Genomic DNA, 19707 nt, shown 5'->3' on the forward strand with positions numbered 1-19707 from the left:
ATGATACACTGATGATGTGGAGGGCACTGATGCCATGTGGAGGGCACAGAAGATGACACACTGATGATATGGAGGGCACAGCAGATGACACACTGATGATGTGGAGGACAGCAGATGACACACTGGAGGGCACAGCAGATGACACACTGATGATGTGGAGGGCACAGTAGATGACACACTGATGATGTGGAGGGTACAGCAGATGACACACTGATGATGTGGAGGGCACAGCAGATGACACACTGATGATGTGGAGGACACAGCAGAAGACACACTGGAGGGCACAGCAGATGACAAAGCAGATGGCATATGGAGGGCACAGCAGATGACATACTGATGACACGTGGAGGACACACTGATGACACGTGGAGGACACAGCAGATGACACACTGATGACATGTGGAGGACACAGCAGATGTTACAGCTGACATAGTTGGTAGCAGAATGAGGATGGAGCCGGGGTCCTCTGATGTGATGTACTGGGTGAGATGTTACCTGCAGTGCATTATGGAGTCTGCATTGTCTTCCACCTGTCACTTGTAAATGAGAACCCACGGAACAGGCGGTTCTCCTTTATAGACATCGGTGGCTCCTGTGCTTCTGGTGGTGACAGCAGCTCATCCAGGGGTACATTTTCACTGATTGTAACTGGGGTCTATGAAGAAAATGAATCAGATTGGTCACATAATAGACAGGTAAATGCCGAGCTAATTGGGCAATTTGTAACTGTATGTGTCATAACGGAGAATAATAACTAGATAGTGTGCAAGCTCTTCCCGCTATTCTATGTTATGCTATCCTATATGCTGCATGATAACATAAAACATGAATATATTAATACAGAGCTACTACCAGAAATGAGAAAATTACGTGACAGAGATATGTAACCGAATTGACGAGATACCTGGCTGATTTTCGGGTTATTACATTGTAGAGCTGGTTTTCCTTTATACATTATAAATAAATTTGAATGGAAAAAATTACAGTAAATTTGTAGAAAGTAACATAAACAAATAAAGTAAAAATGTGTCTGTTTTTTTGCAATTGAAGTACTAGCTATGAGAGGTTATATTAGTCTTCTAAGAACCATTGAAAAAAACAGTGTGCTTGCAGCCTGTCACGGCTCTGCAATTCCTCATGTTGGCCAGCAGGGGTGAGGAGGAAGAGCGAATGCCCAATCATTATAGTTTAATGGAATTTTCAAAAACATTCCATAAAATATTCTCCTCAATTTGCATTTGGCCACAAAAGACAAAGGGGCCTATTCACCATTACATAAGTATCACTAGTGATAATTATGTTTTAAACTCGACGCAAGTTTAAAAAATATTTTGGAGGCAATCATCATGCCTCCCTAACAAAAGTATCACTTCCGAAAAGCTGCGTTTTCTGCGAAGTCAGCTTTTTGGAAAAGCTGAAGTATCCATAAGGATTTCCTCACTGCTGAATGTCCCCCCCACCCCTCGCCCATCCCAGCCGGTGCAGTGAGCTGAGACAGTGGTCTTGCATGCTTCCACCCCCTGCCGGTGTCTGATCCGGCTCTCCCCTCACAGCGGCTCACCCCTTCCAGCCCCACGGCAGTCAGTATCTTATCTGTCCATCCACCCCTCCACCCCCACCCCGCCGCTAGCAGTAACCAAGACTAGGAGCTGTGACAGTGGTCCAGCATGCTCCCACCCCCCGCCGGTGTCAGATCCGCCTCACCCCCTACATCAAGTGCCGGTGTGCAATCTTGCTCTCTCTCCTCCAAACCCCCCTCCCCACGGGGTCCGGTGGTGTCAGATCCGGCTAAGACCCCCCCCCCCACCCCCTGCTGGTGTCCGATCCGGCTCTCCGCTCACAGCGGGTGCCTGTGTCCGATCTGGCTTGCCCCCCTTCCCAGCCCGTGTTCAAACCGGCGCTCACCCCTCCCACCCCCGCGGCCATTCAATTCTTATCCTGCTGGCCCCCCCTCCACCCCCACCCCGTGTGCGATCTGGCTCCCCCGTGGTCGCTGCTGTTCTGTAGCTGCACAAGCTTCCCCCTGCAGGCGAGCACAAGAGGACCTGAGGAGGAAGCCTGTGACTGTCCGGAGCCGCCGGACGTAAGTAACAAGCTGAAGGGATCTGAATAGACCCCTTTGCTGCACAATCTTTCATGTAATCGGCAGCTTGTGCATGGTATCGGGTGCTGTACCCCATCTCAGGGATTCAATTCAGCACGATGCTGAACAGCCCCAGGAGGGAGCTTCCTGAGCTATTAAACTCACTGGGCTGTTTAGCCTTCTAGCACCCTCCTGAGGGTGCGAGGAGATACCCAACTAAAGTGCCAGCCGCAAGGCTGTTATCCGGCTTAGCATGGCGCTAACAGCCTCGTGGCCGGCACTTTAGTCGGAGAATGACGGTTCTTGCGACTAAACACCCAGGTGAAGTCATGGAAACTGGCATTCTCCAACTTAACTGCAACCCAACAAAGTTAAATATTGCTGTGAATTAAATAGCTCCTAGAGCTCCCTTCCAGCGCTATTCTACATCGCAATGCATTGAATCACCCCCCCCCCCGTGTATGCACTTCACTCATAACACATCGCAGGGAATGTTAATCTCTTTTTGCCGATAACCGATAATTGATAAATATGTTCTTAGGTATTCATCTAATCTGACTTTACTAATAAAGTGAGGATCGCCATTGTATCAGCAGGACTTCGCAAATCTGTGACACAGAATATTCTGCCAGAAGATTCGCTTTTGTGTGACAATTTCCTACAAAGTCACTTATCTCTCCTCATCATCATCCATCACTGCACCCAGTAGTCTATGGGATAATGTGACTGCATGATAGCGCACACATGGCATAAATTTCCATCTTATTCATATACTTACAGGCTGCAATGTAAATGGGGGAGTTGTTCTTCCAGCCTCCAATTCCTCCAAGTTGATTGGGCAGAAAAATGGATGACCTCTCAGATTGCTGCACATCACCTGTCTCTTCTTTGGGGACTTGCTTAGGAGCTATCGTAGAGATAAACAGAAACGTATAGGCTGTTAATGGCAGACAAGCACCATTAGACCAATTTCATCCTTATTCTTTATGGCACTTTATTCTCAGGACGACATGTATAAAATCCTTTACCTTTGTTTTTCATCTACAGTTGCTGGAGACTTATTAAACATAAATGAAATTCTTCTAGTAAAATAATATTTGTGACGTTAATTGCCTGTGGAATAGCACCCAGCAGCCGTAGAGCTGCTACTGAGCCGCCTGGATCTTCCTTAGTTAGGACATTCCCAGCATTTAGCTTTATCCTGGTACCAGTTGTCCTGCCCCCTCTTCATGATGTCATGACAGCACATGTTTGGGGGTCAGGGCTGGCAAAGTGCGAATTCTTGCCCTGTTATGGCCGTGACTGTATCCTATATTGTATTTTACTAGTATTTATCAGAAAGTGAGTCCTCCATAAGAGGACACAATATGGCAAGTAATATGTATAACTAGAGATCTGATCAGTGACATTAAACCCTTTTCCTGCTACTGCTAATCCGACGCCAATGCAGCCACGTCTCCTGTATGCCTTACTTTATGCCTAGCTAATAATGACAAATAGAAGGTATGTAATAATAATATCCAAAGCCTATTCCAACTGCAGCTTCATGATAGCTGCCCTGTAAATGGGGCAGTCTTCTCAGAGCAAACTTCTCACCCGGCCATTGAATACCCTTTCTCCTCTGGCACAATAACATGGGTTATTGCAGGATGTATCCGGGTCACGACTCAGTGTAAAAGAACCCGGGTTTTGGTGCAGTTTAAATAAACAGCGTGACCCGGGTCACGGTGACCGGGGGCATGCCTCAAACCAGCAAATTGGTTGGCTTCAGTAGCGCTTGGAGTTGACATCATCTACAAGCATCCACTGTAACATTGGAGGACCTGGGTCACGGAAGAGCCGAGTCCGTTGTGAACAGCTAGACCCAGAAAATAACCCAGGACCAGCTGCCAGTGTAAAAGGGGTAAAACCTGGCTGCGAGCCGTGCTCAGTGTATCAGGTTGGGGATGGGTTTTTGGTGGAAAAGTGGTATTACACATTGCTGCCTTGCTGCTGTAGTTACATTTGAGGGGTATGGCTATAACTAGATGGGAATGATGTGACTGCAGACACTTAGGGGTATATTTACTAAGGTGCAGGTTTTTAGAAGCGGAAATGTTGCCCACAGCAACCAATCAGATCCTACTTAACATTTATCTAGCACCCTATAGAAAATAATAGCTAAATTCTGATTGGTGGCTATGGACAATATCTCCACTCCTAAAACCCTGCACTTTAGTAATTATACCCCTTATAGCCTATGCATTTAGTGCAGAATGGGGAGCCTCAGGCCCGGGGGCCATATAAGGCCAGCGGAATCATTTGGTCTGGCCATCGTAGCTTTTTTCTGCTAGCCTCATCTGGCTAGCAGGGTGCCTAGAATGGTACACTGCAGCCATAATCTATGCAGCAGTGCCACCTGGAGCGTCCTTAGGATGCTTTAGACAGTCACACCACTGCCCTTACAGCTCCCCATTGCTGTAATCACCGGCAATTGTGACCCGCGCCCCCGTGTGACTTCACACGGAGGGGGCGTGGCCTGCACCAGGCCCGCAAATAATGTTATATATATCAAAATGGCCCTCGGCAGCAAAAAGGTTCCCCACCCTTGATTTAGTGTGTGCTTAGTTATAATCTAGGTCTTATTTCCTCTGTGACTCCATGTTCTCTGGACCCAGCTATAAACGTGTTTATACTCACTCTATGAAGGATGTTCTGGATCTCTGGATCGAGGTTCTTTGGATACGTCGGGGCGTCATACATAACAGAATACTCAATCTTAATGGTCTCCTCACCGGCATAAAATGGGTAGGACCCAGTTGCCATCTGATAGAAAATGACCCCAAATGAGAAGATGTCCACCATGCTGTTATATGGGAGATCACAAAGTATCTGTGACAACACGGAGAAACAAACAGTTAGTACATTGTCCATCCTGGCAGGAGGCACCGAGTTAGGCTGTTATTTGTACATACTGGTCCGGACGTGCACGCTGTTGCGAAAGCCGCAGCCATTTTCCGGTGTTTTGCGCATACGCTGTGAGGAAATCATTGGAATAATGGCGGCTGTGCCATTTCCTCGGCGATCTGCGCATGCACAATAGACTCCGGGCACACACTTGTGGCCAGAGTCTATTGATTCTGCGGTGGCCGGCCAGCCACATCAGTTAGTTGCCGGCCGCCGGAGTGAGAGGAGGGGGCCTGTGATGGGGAATGCACATGGGCCCCCTCCTCTCTAAAGACACCCCTGGTGTCACCCCTCGGCGGGTGACACCCGGGTGCGGTCCACACCCCCTGCACCCCCCTTGTGATGCCGCTGGGACATGGATATGTTGGGATAAATATGGAAATGGCGACATGAGAAGCCTGTAGGGGAAGACTGTGTTACTTACCTCTGGGGCCATGTAACCTGGGGTCCCCACACACTCGCTGATCATTTTATGGCCATGGATATTCTTTGCTGCCAGGCCGAAATCAGCAATCTTCACATGGCCGGCTGCATCCAGGAGAATGTTGTCTGGTTTCATGTCCCTGTGAGGAGAGTGAGTGTAAGTTCTGTTTGTCAGAGAACTACCAGCTGTAGAACTTGGACTGTTGTGGAGAAAGGTCCCCAGAGTGTCATAATAAAACCCATTAGAGTGTCACAGTGCTGGATGCAGCAATGCAGAATGCAGCTCACCACGTATGCACCAATCTCAGGAATTCCATACATTCCGGGGCTTGGATGTAGTGGGTAACGCCATCTTTAGATGGCTTTGTCCAATAGAAGCCTATGGGCTTGTATTCGGAACTCCCCCTGAGAGGGATACCTCCCTACACTCCCCGCGGTGCATGCATCACTCAACGCATACGCAGAAGGACTTCTGGGTAATATACCCGGGGTTTTTCTATCTCAAAAGACAGCCCTTTCCAGGAGAGCTGTTCTTTTTGATTTTTTCAAGCATACGGCATTAATAAATAATCTTATGCTTGCTGTGAGTGGCGGGATGCATCGCATGCAAAATGCACAGCGTCCTGCACCCCGCCTACAGTGCGACGAAGAGACCTGTAACATGAGATGTGGTCACTAGGATGACAGTCGCTGCGGAGAACAGCTGCATACAGTCACTACCCATGGGGTGGGATGCAGGGGGAGATAAGATGGTGCGTGGAGCGGTCACAAGAGTCTTACCCCAAATATCATGATGATACCCAGAAATTAATGACAAGGACATAACAGCTGCACTGTAACTCTATGAGGGGGTTACTATATGTGATCATTAGAAATAATACGTTACCTGTGAATGATTCCCCTCGTGTGCAGGAAGCGCAGCCCACATACAAGTTCTGCTGCTATAAATCTGATGGGGAAGAAAGAAAATAATTATCAGTAGAAAATATTGTGAAAGTGAGATGACTGATAATAATGAGATGGCACATTCCCCCTGATATCGTCACGGGAAACATTGTCACACAGGCTTCCTGTATGGCTAATGCTGGGCATACACGTCCAGGTAAAAGGTCTGTCAGACCGACAGACATTTTATCTGGCAGCATGCCAGCCGCAGATGTCACCCGCATACACTGTGAGATTTCTCTCACAGTGTATCAGCCCGACATCCGCGCTCCGCCCCCGGGGGAGGAGACATTTCCCTGTTCCTTCCGTAGGAAGGAACACAGGAAATGTCTGTCGGCCGCGTCTGGGCATACACTGCCCGATGCGGCCGACATTTTAGTGGGTAAATATCGCATCGGACGGGCATGCTGGACAATCCGGCATGCCCGACCAAGCAATATTTAACCCTCGGTTGCCTCCCCACATGCTACAATTATCGGGGCGATACGCCGATATCAGGCGGATCGCCCCGATAATTGTAGCGTGTATGGCCAGCATAAGTAACACACTGGTGCCCTATCTCCAGGAGACTCTTTATTATACACAGACCTGTCACCATGGAAACCTTTAATGGTCCGGCCTGGATTTGCTATGCTGGGTGCACACTATGAGATCCATTGAACGCTCTAGCGCTCTAACGACACAAAACGGAATAACAGTTAGTGTGGATCGCATAGTGTGTACTGACTTTCTGGGTGCTCCCACGGTTGCATGAGATATCGTCTGGTCGGCCAACATATCGTCCAGGTACACATTGGCATTGGCAAGTGTGTACCCAACTTTAGGCTGCATAGGCCGAGCCCTACTGCACTAGATGTACAGAGGTGCTGTTACTATCTCTCATATTAATAATGATATTTACATATTATAAACGTTGGGCCAGATAGGCTGAATTATTTCCATGTATTGCTGTTATACTGAAAGCATGCTATGGGGGGATGGGCACCAAGATGTGGAGATAGGGGAGCGGCTATGGGGCAACAATGAAAGGAGCCTAGTGGGAGAAACAATGGAAATTTGGGCTAATCTTACACCACAGCCAGACACCGGCTTCAGCACCGAATGTACCCATTGTCACTCTTACCTTGTAGTACTGATGTCAAAAGGGGCTCTAGAATCTATGAATTGGGTCAGGTCTCCCCCACTCAGGTACTCCATGATGAAAACAACATGGTCCTGTGTAAGAGACAGAGAGCATGGCATCAGTTACATTATGGGTATTACTCTGACACACAGCAGACTCCCCACATACCTCCCAGCATTTATCCCAGGTGAATCGGGACTTCCGCGCGCCAAAGTGGGAGTGGCCGGAAGGCACACCCCCGTTTGCATCACTAAGGGGTGTGCCCAGCATCTCCAAGATGCTGGGCTGCCCCCGGGCTTCCCCCCGTACTGTGAATAGATGCTGTGCGCATGCGCACATCATCTATTCTCGCTCTGCATACCCGCTGCTCTGCTCTGAGTGTATGCTGCCCCCCAACTCCCTCCCCCCACCGCGGGACACTGCGGCCCGCGGGTGGGACAGTGGGACAGTCCCAGAAAAATGAGACGATCCTGCTGAATGCGGGACAGTTGGGAGGTATGTCACCATGCTTGCCTACTATCCCGAAATGGCAGGCAGACTCCAGAAATCGGGTTGAGCTCCCGTCCACCTGGAAAAGTGGGTGAGATTCCCGGGCCAGATGCCACCCCTGCACCCCACTGCACTCTATCTGCAGCCGTCTACTTGAGGTTGGTCTGAGGGGGAGGGGGGCTGCCAATCCGTATAATCTCCAGCATGGTGTAGCGAAGGGCCGGGTCATGATGATGTGATCACTTCTTCACTCCAATGCCGCATCCTGTGCCAGCCACTCCTTTTCCTATGCCGCACCACGCCCCCCGCTATGCCGGCCATGGCCACACACCCTAACAAAAAAAATGTAAAGAAAAAAATAATATTTGCGGCGCAGGGCAAAGCCGTGTGCCCCTCAGCCAGGCAAATCCAGGGGGAGCGTACAATCAGTGTAATCGCTCCTCTTCCCTCCACTGATCCAGAGAAGACTGCTGCTGCTGGTCAGCCTCCCTGGTCCCACCGCAGCCCAGCCTACATCAGAGTCTGCTGGGCTGGGGAGACACAGACTGCTGCTACTGACAGTTAAGGGAGGTGGAACGGTAACCCAGGGTTGCCTACCTTTAACATTCTCTTCCCGGGAGAAGCCCGGGTAAGAGATGCAGCAGGGGGCTGACGGGGGCGGGGCTTGACGAATCGCGTCATTAAGCCCCGCCCCCTCACGGTAAAATTGCCGCGATTGGGCACAAATTACATAGGGGGTGGGGCCAAATGCTGTGATTCATGCAGAATCACAGCTTAAGTCCCGCCCCCTTCACGGAGACCCGCGATTGCTGCGGGTATTCTCCTAATTCTGCCCACTTCACTAGGAAGTGGGCAGAATGCGGGAGAAATGCCTACCCTTCTGGGGGTGCGGGGGGTTACCCGAAAAATCGGGAGCCTCCCGCGAAAACCGGGAGGGTAGGCATGTATGCGGTAACCTGATAGGAAAAGTGTTACCGTTACCACAGCAAGAACGGTTGTGTTATGTGTTATTACCTTGTTCCTCATACACATTATTCAGTTCATTTACATAATGTATATTTGCAATAACATAGCCAGCAAGCTATGGCATTGGATAGTCTGGCTGTGACCTATAGGAGGAAGGTGATACATACAAGTGTCTTGAGAACAAGAACTATTATAATGAACCGATGAGATACAATAAATATTTTATTTTTATGAAGCAAAGCTGTTACTCGGTGTAATAAGACGTTAATCATCATTGTGACAGAGACTCTTACCGGTGTCTGGAGCGCGGCATATCCATGCGTGAAGAACGCGCTCTCCCCAGTTATTTCCAGGATGTCTCTCTCTATGAACATGGAGTTCCTAAAGCTGCTCACTAATGTCCTCTTTTGTACCATTTTCACAGCCAGCCGCTGTCTGGTGATGGTATGGGAAGCCAGCAACACCTGGATGAGACAGAGAGTGAGGACTGGGACCCCAGGGAGCAGTGCAGTATGTAATGCAGGCCGGGGGCGACGTTACATCACTGGTACTAAGGGACAGAAGCAATGGACAGTGGGCCTGATTTAGCACGGAATGCAAGGCTGCGTTCGCACGTACCCGTTCGCTGCAAAAATATACTAATGAATGCGATCACACGGCAACTGCAACACTATACCAAGATGCCAACCGCAGTATTAAGCCGCCCACTTCCCATTACATAAATCCACAATTCAGCGCAAACATCGGTAACATTGAGTAACATTGAACCCATACGCACAGTTGTGATTGACCTGACCCTACCTCACAGACTGCTAAACTTCCTGTTGCCATCTAGACCTCTGCCAGCATATGCTATTAGAGGGGCTTCATTATGCACGCCCCGGTAACAGCATTCAAACGCACAGGAATGCCTGCTTTCCGCCGACCACCCCCATACGGTCACTTCCTGTCAATCAATGTGCGATGGGACTGCGTGCCAACTGTGAACGCTTCCCGATCGCAGCGCCTGGTTTGCGCATGTGCACTGCATCTTATATGCCTGCGCAGAATGCAAACATCAGCCGGCTGCGTGCGAAGGCAGCATTGCAATCCAACCTGAATCAGGCTCAGTGTCCTCAGCTGTGGAGCCTGCAGAGCCAACACTCCCAGAGATCATTGTACAAACAGAAGGTGACAAGACAAAGTGACCACAGCGTTCTTCAGAACAAGGTGAGAATGTGCCCCCCCACCCACCCCATGCATCTGTAATCTGACTGTCAGTCACCGCACCCCACATACACTAACATCAGGAAGTGCTGCCTGTCGCTGCAAGAGACCACTCCCCCACACTGGGGACCCCCTACACATAGCGATAGCATCAGCATGGGGGAGCACTATGGCATATGTGAACTGAGGTTTCTGTGTGGCATAATGGGAACTGGGGCACTACAGTGGACTTAACACATTTGTGGTGATGTGAGTATTTTCACATTATACTTTTTAATACCATCACCAACATATTTTATTCATCATTTTATTGGGTAGGGGCCCCCACAAGTTAGCTGTCCTGGGGCCCCTACAAACCTTAATCCAGCCAAGCAGGAGCAGTCAAAAAGCAAATATGGAGGAAGAACAAAGAATACGCTGCTGTTTCCTTCAGAGTTGCCTTTTCACATGGACCCCATTGTATTTTTAATGGAGAGCGCCCATTGTGTATATAATGGCTGATAAATAATATGATGCAGCAAGTAAGGTTCTTATGTCATCAGACGGTCTGTTCTATTTGCTGCAGTGTTTTCAGGGAAGTCAGGAAAGTCCCTACTGCTCACTTACCTTCCCGAAACTGCCCTCTCCGATCTTTCCATGGAAGGTTAAACTTTCCATCAGGTGAGAGGCAGCCGATGTCTCAGGGGAGCTGGCTGGGGGGTTCTTACTTCCACCTTGTGATATAAATAGAAATCAGAATTTTTTATTGAAATTAACTTTGTGTTTTTTTCAGGGCTGTAACTAGGGTAGTGTGACCAGTGCCATGGCACAGGGCACCGCAGGACAGGGGGCGCTGCTTGTGCCTGTCAATTTCCCTGTTTATTATAATTCTCACTTGTAGCTTCTCTTCTCTCTTCTTTTATCCCCAGCATCTCCTGGCTTCCCCTATCTCTTCCCTGGCCCATCCCCATGAGGCCATGGCCCCTTTTTGGGTACACTTTCTTATTTCCCAATTTGAAAAATGAAGGGGGGGGGGACGCCTATGCTTTTTCTGGCACAGGGCACCAAAAAGTCTAGTTACAGCTCTGAGTTTTTTTCTGCTAATGTAACTTTTTAAATGTTACAGATAATTATAGCATAGGGTGCCGGATGCATCAAGCCCAAAATGCGGTCAAAACCCTGACAACTGCTGTTTTCTGAGGTTTGATCACATTCCCCATATGCGCCAAGCTCAGAAAAGGGAAACTTTGTGGAGCTTGTACCCCATAGCCTAATAGGAGCTTATTGTCTTCTTACCGCATAATTCCCAGACAGGGATCCAATAGGATCCTTCCCAGTGTCCCCCACAACTTGTGCTGGCCGACAGATGTGCATGCGCAGAAGGACTCCTGGGTCATAAACCTGGAAGTCCGCACACCAGCTCTTATTGGAAGAGCTGTCCTTTACATTTATAATCGCAGTTGTACATGCATACCGCACTACTGTATGCGACTAGTGGTGCAATGTATGACATCCAAAATGCAATGCATGATATATCCTGCCCAGAAAGAGAGAAGTATAAAACTGGGGTCATGTGTTATGAACCATTAGGTACAGTATTAATGCTGGTTTTCTGTAGTACCCAGTCAGTATATTATTACGTGGCTTTATCATATGTTCTTGGGGTGCGACAGAGATTAAACAGATTAATAAGGGGTAAATCATCCTGACTACAACATTGGATAGGACAATAGAACAACAAAGTGACAGGTGCTGTAGAATAGTAATTATTATATAATAAAGAGGTTGTATAGAGCTGGGTGATAGGGAAACGACATGAAGAGTGACGAGAGGTGATAGAGGGGTAAAGACATTATACCTATGACAAGTATATAGTGGTAATACTGCCTGAGCCAGAGATGGATGCAGCACACCCAGCAGCATCAGTGTCTTTGGATGCAGCTGCAGTGTGTAAATATACTAAAGCTGCAGGAAGCATCATGCCTGTGTGATCCGCTGCTGCATCCGAGGATCCGCTGCTGCGCCACCCCCTCCCCACTCCCAAATGGCCGCAACCTGTCAACCAGGCTGTGGCTTAGGGGGCACTGCGTGCAATGAGGCAGGACCCATTCTGCACATGCGTAGTCCCACCACCATTGGGTTAGAGTACAACTCTGAATCAGGCCCAGTTAGGAAAAGAGAAGGTTTAGCAGAGAAATGCACCAGTTTGCTGCTAAATCATAATGAATTACCTGTAAAAAAATAAATCTTTTTGCTGTGTACATGGGGCCTGAGTTACTGTTGCACAGGAGAGAAATACAATCATGTCACATACAATGTATCACACGGAGCATATGCGCCAGTATTGTGAGCTGCACGTAACAAACAATTACCGCCCTTTGTGCTTGGTGAGGCGGTACTGAGTCTTCATGAGTGTAAGATAACTTGCACCGCCCCGAGCAGCGCATATATATAGGATTGGAGTTACGACTGACTTGAGCGCTTGTTCTTGGTGCTTACACACAGAAATTAGTGGTGTTGAGAGGAGGGGTTCTCTTTACTCATGTTAATTGCACATTGGGCAGGGAGAATGAGCAGGCTGCTGCTGATGAGCTGCTGTCTCCTCTCTCTCTGCAAGTGTTACGGGGGGGGAGACGATCTACCCCTGGCTGATGGGGACAAATCCAGCCCCCCTTTCCAGCCCACTGCGCAGAGTACTTTGTAAACAAATTGTTAGGAAGGGGTCGTAGCAACACCTCCACCAGTACCTGGCCAAGTCTCCACCCTCAACAGCCCTGACATCAGTACTACTGTACCTGACACCTCACTTACTTCTGTATTAAAATTTACAATACTGTACATTTCATAGTTTTTAATAAAAATAATTTACCTGCTGTTGTCTTAAATTTCTTTTTACCGCCATTGCCCTCAGTTGTGTGAGACCGCTTATTGCCCCTCCGGTGTGACACAGCTATGGCTGTACTGATGGGCGCGCTGGGTCCCTCACCTTGATCTTCTGGCTCCTCCGTTTTCTTTTTTTTATTCCTCCTGCTGTCCTCCATCTTGTCTAGGGGCCTCTTAAAGGCCGCTCTGTTACTGCTGGTCTTATCCACCTTCCTCCTCTTATTTGGGGCCTCATCTGATGGCTTCTTAGATCTAGTCTGACTCTTTTTGTTCTTCTTTTGGAGAGTCTTTGAGGCCGTCTCAGCTGTCTGGTTCTCCTTGCTCACCTGAGTGCCTCCTTCCTCTAGGATATTGGGAAGGTCTCCTCTCACCTCGCGTACATCCTCCTTATTCCTCCCGCTAGGAGCCTCTAGCTCCTCTGCAGCGCACCTGTTCTTCTTTGGTCGCTTTCTCTTTTTTGTTCTCATGTTATATATTATATAATAAACACAAGCTCGCTAAGCACAAGAAAAGCACCTTACCACTGGAAATGGTGAAGGTACAAAGAGGGAAATTATGTTGATAAGTCACTGAGCCAGCAGCCAGGTGACATCACAAAGCAGTTTGTGACATCACTGTCCTTAACACTCTTGGTTCTAAGGGTTGAGAATCCTTGGGGCTGTGTCTAATATATGTATATATATGTATATACACACACACACACACATGCAACAAATGAAAAAACGCTGTATGTCAGAGGTTCCCCAAATCAAATTGACTGAGGTGCTAATTAGGTCACCTGTGCTAAAGCATGGATATCCTTAAAACCTGAACTGTAATGGCAGATTTTGGGAACATCTGTCATATGTGATATCATAAGTGTACTAGCATAAAAGTGTCCATTTGAAACAGTGTCAGTCTAGAGTGATTAAACAGGCTCATTTGACTTATTCTCATTGGTATCCCAATAGTGGGGGTTGTGCATCCCATACAATCTCAAAGTATAACCCTCCACCAAATTGCCCAAAAATAAGATGATATCTGACTGTCTCTACTGGCTGCTGTTATTTATAATATGTATATATATATATATATATATTATATATTACTCCTAGTTCCTGCTAGTCTACCATAGGCCATTTTTCTGCCTTAATCCCTCTGATTATCTGTTATTATTCTCAGCTGCTACTAGACAGGATCGCCAAATTACTGCCCACCCTCTTCCTAGTACTCACTACGGGCTACTGGGTATGCCTGGGACTAGTACATGTGTAGTGATTCCAGGCTAGGCTTTAGGTTCATTAATTAAATCACAACCCCAAACACACCCAGGGGAGCAGAGCCGGGGGGGGGGGGGGTGGCGATGTAATGTGTATAAAGCATTGACCCAATGGACTGCCATGTGAATGGTATTCCCGAATGCGACTGACCCAGTAACAGAGCTGCATATCTGCATATTGGTACCAGGGAGTAGTTTAAAATTATCCACTCTCTCCCTTCTCGACAGGGGTAGCCGCACCCTGTGCAGCATTGGTTGTCGTCGCATCTAGTCGCGCGCGGCTTCGCCAAGCGCAACCACAAATGGGGTGTGGTTCTAATTACCATAGACCATGCCCCTAAATGACAATATTTGTGGACATACCCGCATGGCACGCCTCCGGTGTAACATCAGGCTGGGGGAGAGCCCAGCACTTCCCCCAGCCCTCTCCCTGCACAGAATGGATGCCATGCACATGAGTGCAGCTTCCATTCAGCTACTCCAGGGTCCTGCACTGCCACACATCTGCGGCGGTGGTGCTGCCCAACCTCCTGACCAGGCCACCTGCGGGACACTTCCGCCCACGGGTGGAACAGTGGGACAGTGCTGAAATCGGGATGCTGAGAGGGGTACGCCCCCTATGGGATGGCGCCCCTGTTCGACCACACTGGTTGAACATTCCTCGGGCCAGCCCTGCTTCCCGATCCCTCATTGTGTGGCTGATTCAATGACAGATTCATCACCTCCCTATACATGTTGTATCTGCTGGTGACTAAGGGACACTTTGTTCTCTAGCGAGATAATATTCTGGTCCCAATCACCATACTATAAATCAGTGCTTCCCCCTTCCCCACCCCGCACAATACAACGATACAAATTGCTGCACAATAATAATGTACAATAAAGGGAGGGAAACTACACCAACTGCACCACTCCACTATAAACTCTAGTCATGCAGCAGGGAAAAGCCCAGGACCTTCATCCAGAGGCGAACCTTAGTTTTTGAGGGGGCCCATGATGAAAAATTAAAATGGGCCCCTTAAAACAATGTAGTATATAAACTATGTTAAAACAAATATTATGGGGGTTATTTATCAAAGTGTGATGAACCTCAGACCTGGCCATACTGGCTGACATTCTGTCTTCCCCTCTGGGTTGGGATAGAGGGGGAGTGTAGGTCGGTATAATGGGGGCGTGATGCAGCATAGGGGGGTGTGGCAGGGGACATGATGCTGAACTGGTAGTAGAGCGGGGGCGGGACCGTGCAATAGCGTCATCTTGACCCATCCCCGCTACACAATGCCAACAATACCAGTACTGTGAAGCAGGGAACGAGACCATGCTGACATGATTTAGCGCAAATCGCATCATCGCCCCCTCTATACATTCACGTAAGGGGGAAATTTATAAAATCTTGGAGAGGGATAAAGTACCAACCAATCCTCTTCTGTCATATTACAGAAGGTGCTAGGAAAATGACATACCTCCCAACATGACCCTCTCCAGGAGGGACACAATGCTCTGGTCCTGGACTTCCCTGGTAATTTATTATTGGTGGCGGCTCCAGGGATGGGGCTGCAGTACAGTCCAAAAGTCAAATAGGGGAGTCACACCAACTGCCAGTGAGTCCCAGCCAGTGATGTTTGGCAGTGTGTGAAATGACAGTTGGTGTGACTCCCCTATTTGAATTTTGAACTGCGCTGCAGCCCCACCTCTTACCAGGAAGTCCAGGACCAGAGCATTGTGTCCCTCCTGGAGAGGGTCATGTTGGGAGGTATGCAATGACAGTTAGAATTGATATTGATTGGTTACTATGGGCAAGTTCTCCACTTTATCTCTCTCCAAAGGGTAAATTTACTAAAGTGAGAGTTTTTAGAAGTGGAGGTGTTGCCCATAGCAACCAATCAGATTCTAGCTATGATCTTCATCTACAGACCACCCAATATATATTGTGCCATCGCATCTGCTGTCGCTGGGTGCACACATCATCTAGATTTAAGAACTGGTTAAGCTGATCCATGTGTGGACTAACTGCCAACAGCACCTACTGGTGACAGTTAGAAGTGGCGATGTTGCCCATAGCAACCAATCAGATTGTACTTATCATTTATCTAGTACCTTCTAGAAGATAATAGATATAATCTGATTGCATTCCATTGTAGATATGTGGGAGTGGCCACAATGACACATGCCACACATCATTCTGTTGTGTGCAAATGTGTACAACATGTGTCTAAGATGATAGACAAATAGACAAAAGTACAATTTTAAAAAACTTAAAATCTACTTTCAATTAATTAAATACAAGTTTTTTTTTTTCCCCTGTGTGTATTGGGGTTATTCAGCATTGCACGCTGAATGCAGATTACCGATAATCGTGAATCTGCGAATGCACACGACTCATTCTGCGACTGTACAGAATGGATCCAGCATAAACTCACGCAGTCCCTGCGATGCCTCTGCCTGATTGACAGGCAGAGGCATTTAAGGATTGGTGCAGGGACAGGGCTGGCCGTTGTGCCGGCAAATTGGTGCGTGTCCGTCCCGTTATCCGGGAGTGGTAAGGGCCTGGACTGCATCGATGGACACAGTTTCCTGGTCTCCCAAGCTGGCCAGCCAGAGTAAGGTGATGCTTACTTAGCTGGCTGGTGGCCCGGCGCTGTCCACCATCATGACCGATGGTCGCTACGTTGATCCCATTCTGAGATCTCGCTTGCAGCGCTGGGCTTGCAAATGCAGCAAGGGGTGTCAGGTACATTTGCGTTCATTGCTGAATCAGCCCCAATGACTGTTCTAAGCTATACTAAGCTAACCTATAATAATTACACAACACATGATCTTTTCAAACTATAAAGATTTATTTTTAACAATTTAAAGGTTCATTTAAAAAAATACAAATTAAATAAGTCTAATGCCGGGTGCACACCTGACGATGTGTTGTCTGAACAGGCGGATATGAGGACATATCGTCTGCAGTGGCCAATGTGTACCGGCTATGTCGCTGACGATGGGTGCTCCCACGCAGTGTCAGCAACATTGCCTGGTGGACCTGCATGCATGAAACTTGTTGCAATTGATAAGTGGTGCAGAAGAAAACAGATGACAGTTGGTAGATGATCAGCTGGAGCACCATTATCATACACAACAACTTTCTATACTTCTTCTTGTGAATGTTTTATACTTGGTGATAAATGAGGACCTTACATTTAAATTATGGTTTGCCCAGATTCAGAGATGTATGTTCATCCAAGGATACGTTATTATAACATACGTTATGCAATATGTAATAACATACTTTCAGCACGGGTTGGGTATGAAATCCCGGCTGTCGGGATGCCGCTGGTCACAATACCGACAGCCAGAATCCCGAAACCCATCAGGGAGACATGTAAGTATTTTTCGAACCTCTACCCTAACCCTCCCTCCCCTATTCCTATCCCTAACCTCCCCTCTACTGCCTAAGCCTAACCTTCCCCTCCCCACACCCTACAGCTAACACCCCCTCCCGGTGCCTAACGCTAACCTCCCCCCTAGTGCCTAAACTTAACCTCCCCCTCCCCGCACCCTAAACCTAACACCACCTCCCCGGTGCCTAAACCTAACCTCCCCCCTAGTGCCCATACCTAACCTCCCCCTCCTTTTATTACATCATTGGTCATAACAGAAATAAAGAAAGGTCTTGTGTGTGTGTGTGTATAAATATATATATAATCCTATGGTTATGTTAATGTCATTTAGTCATAAGGTAGTCTTTTTGTTTGAGGCCACACCCCTTATTATGAGACCACGCCACCTTTCTGGCAGCAACTGATTATTTGGAAACCCCCCTTTCAAAATCCTGCGTTTGTCACTGCATTTGGAGGTGATTATTGTGTTGGAGGACGTGGAGTAGGAACATTTGGTGCAGCAGCAGCACCATCACACATCTGCACATGTGTTACCCTTACACATCCTTCTAGAAATTCTTGAATGGAAAAATGCCCAATGTCTTTTTCATTTTTTTTTTTTTAATTCATGGTATTTTTGTAATGAAAATAAAGGTAAACTGAGTGCTGACAGAATGAGTGACTGGGTGCTGCTGGGGGGAGTGAAATGATTGATGAATGGGTTAATCAGAACTGGGTTGATGGGGTTTATAGTTGTTGAGTGGGGGGTGTTATTGGGTGTTGCATGTGAGTAGGTGGGTGCTGTGTGAGTAGATCTTTAATGGATCTGTGTTAATGGGTGCTGGGAGGGTGAATTGATAATGGAGTGGAGAGATGGGTTAATGGATGATGGGGAGATTAATTAATGGGTCCTTGAGGCATTGAGTTAATGGGGGGGTTATTTGATTAATGGGGAAGTAATTGGTTGCTATGGGGCCTATTCATCATAACAGGCCAGATGGCCCCTGATGATTACGGGTTCTATGTACTAAGCCTTGGAGAGAGGTAACGTGGATGTAGATAAAGTACCAACCAATTAGCTCCTAACTGTCATTTTTCAAACACAGCCTGTAACATGGTAGAAGCTGATTGGTTGGTACTTTATCTCTCTCCACTTTATAGCTCTTCAAAGCATAGGGGCCTATTCATCAACACTTAAATATCGTTTTTAAGGTGTTTTTTCTTTAATTAACTTTTTACTTGTATTCATTAACACACTTAATGCAGGTGATATCACTGATATCTCCTGGTTAAGTTTGTCTGTGTTCATTTCCACACTCCCCATACTTTAGCATGGGGATGTAGAAATTAGGCTATTTATCAAATTCCAAAAATTCTGTATTCTCGGAATTTGATGGTGTTACTATACGCCATTCTCAGATGGCGTATAGCCCCTGGTAGTGTACACAAGTCTACACGGCAGCTTGGGTAGGAAAGTGACAAATTTAGCCTTAGGGATGAGCGGTTTGGATTCTGTGGAATCCGAACGTCATCCTCCCGACGTTGGATTCTCACGAGACTTGGATGACGTTCAGCTTCTGTATAAGGCGCCGAACCCGGGACTCTCCTCCATTTGTTAGTCAGCACGCACGCTGCGCAGAGCTCTGCAAAGTTGTCAAAAGACTCCAGAGACTCCATTGGCTGTGCTGTTAAATGACTGTAGGGTAGGGGGAAGACTTCACATTGAGGTATGCTGCGCTACTCTGCTAATTAAAGTGACTGTAGTAGCCTGTGTCCAGACTCCAGACTCGATTGGCTGTGCTGACGTATGCTGCTGATTAAATTACTGCCCATCTGCTCCAGTGTAAAAAATAAATACATTAATATAAATATAAAAAGAGGAAAAAATAAATGAATATAAGTTAAAAAAAATGTTGTGCTGTATGCCACTGTGTACTGTTACTGTATACAAGCATTATGACTCCTTGGTCAATGGCCCTCTGTGTGTATAAGCAGTAGCACTGTGACTACTTGGGCAGTAGCCATCTGTGTGTATAAGGCT

At 47.5% G+C, this 19707-nt stretch overlaps 1 protein-coding gene across 1 annotated transcript; it reads right to left on the reverse strand.

The window, feature by feature from the left end:
- Window positions 1-505: 505 nt before the first annotated feature.
- LOC148480478 (protein kinase C delta type-like) lies at window positions 506-13510 on the reverse strand. The gene is made up of 9 exons (XM_088454305.1): window positions 13030-13510; window positions 10788-10894; window positions 9269-9439; window positions 7521-7612; window positions 6339-6401; window positions 5454-5592; window positions 4763-4954; window positions 2862-2990; window positions 506-655 (listed from the first exon to the last, which is right to left on the reverse strand). Exons 1-9 carry the CDS (start codon window positions 13508-13510, stop codon window positions 506-508), a joined length of 1524 nt encoding a protein of 507 aa, XP_088310431.1.
- Between the last annotated feature and the right edge of the window lie 6197 nt (window positions 13511-19707).

Source organism: Taudactylus pleione, unplaced genomic scaffold (assembly GCF_031769625.1).
Source record: "Taudactylus pleione unplaced genomic scaffold, aTauple2 ptg000612l, whole genome shotgun sequence".
Lineage (NCBI taxonomy): Eukaryota > Metazoa > Chordata > Amphibia > Anura > Myobatrachidae > Taudactylus > Taudactylus pleione.

Bases quoted from the DNA above. Each gene is read 5' to 3' on its own strand.
- LOC148480478 (XM_088454305.1), bottom strand. From the start codon at position 13,510: ATGAGAACAAAAAAGAGAAAGCGACCAAAGAAGAACAGGTGCGCTGCA. The intron at 10,895-13,029 runs GTAAATTATTTT...TTATATCACAAG, and splicing joins GAAATTTAAGACAACAGCAG to GTGGAAGTAAGAACCCCCCA. The intron at 2,991-4,762 runs GTGAGTATAAAC...TCTCTACGATAG, and splicing joins TCCAGAACATCCTTCATAGA to CTCCTAAGCAAGTCCCCAAA.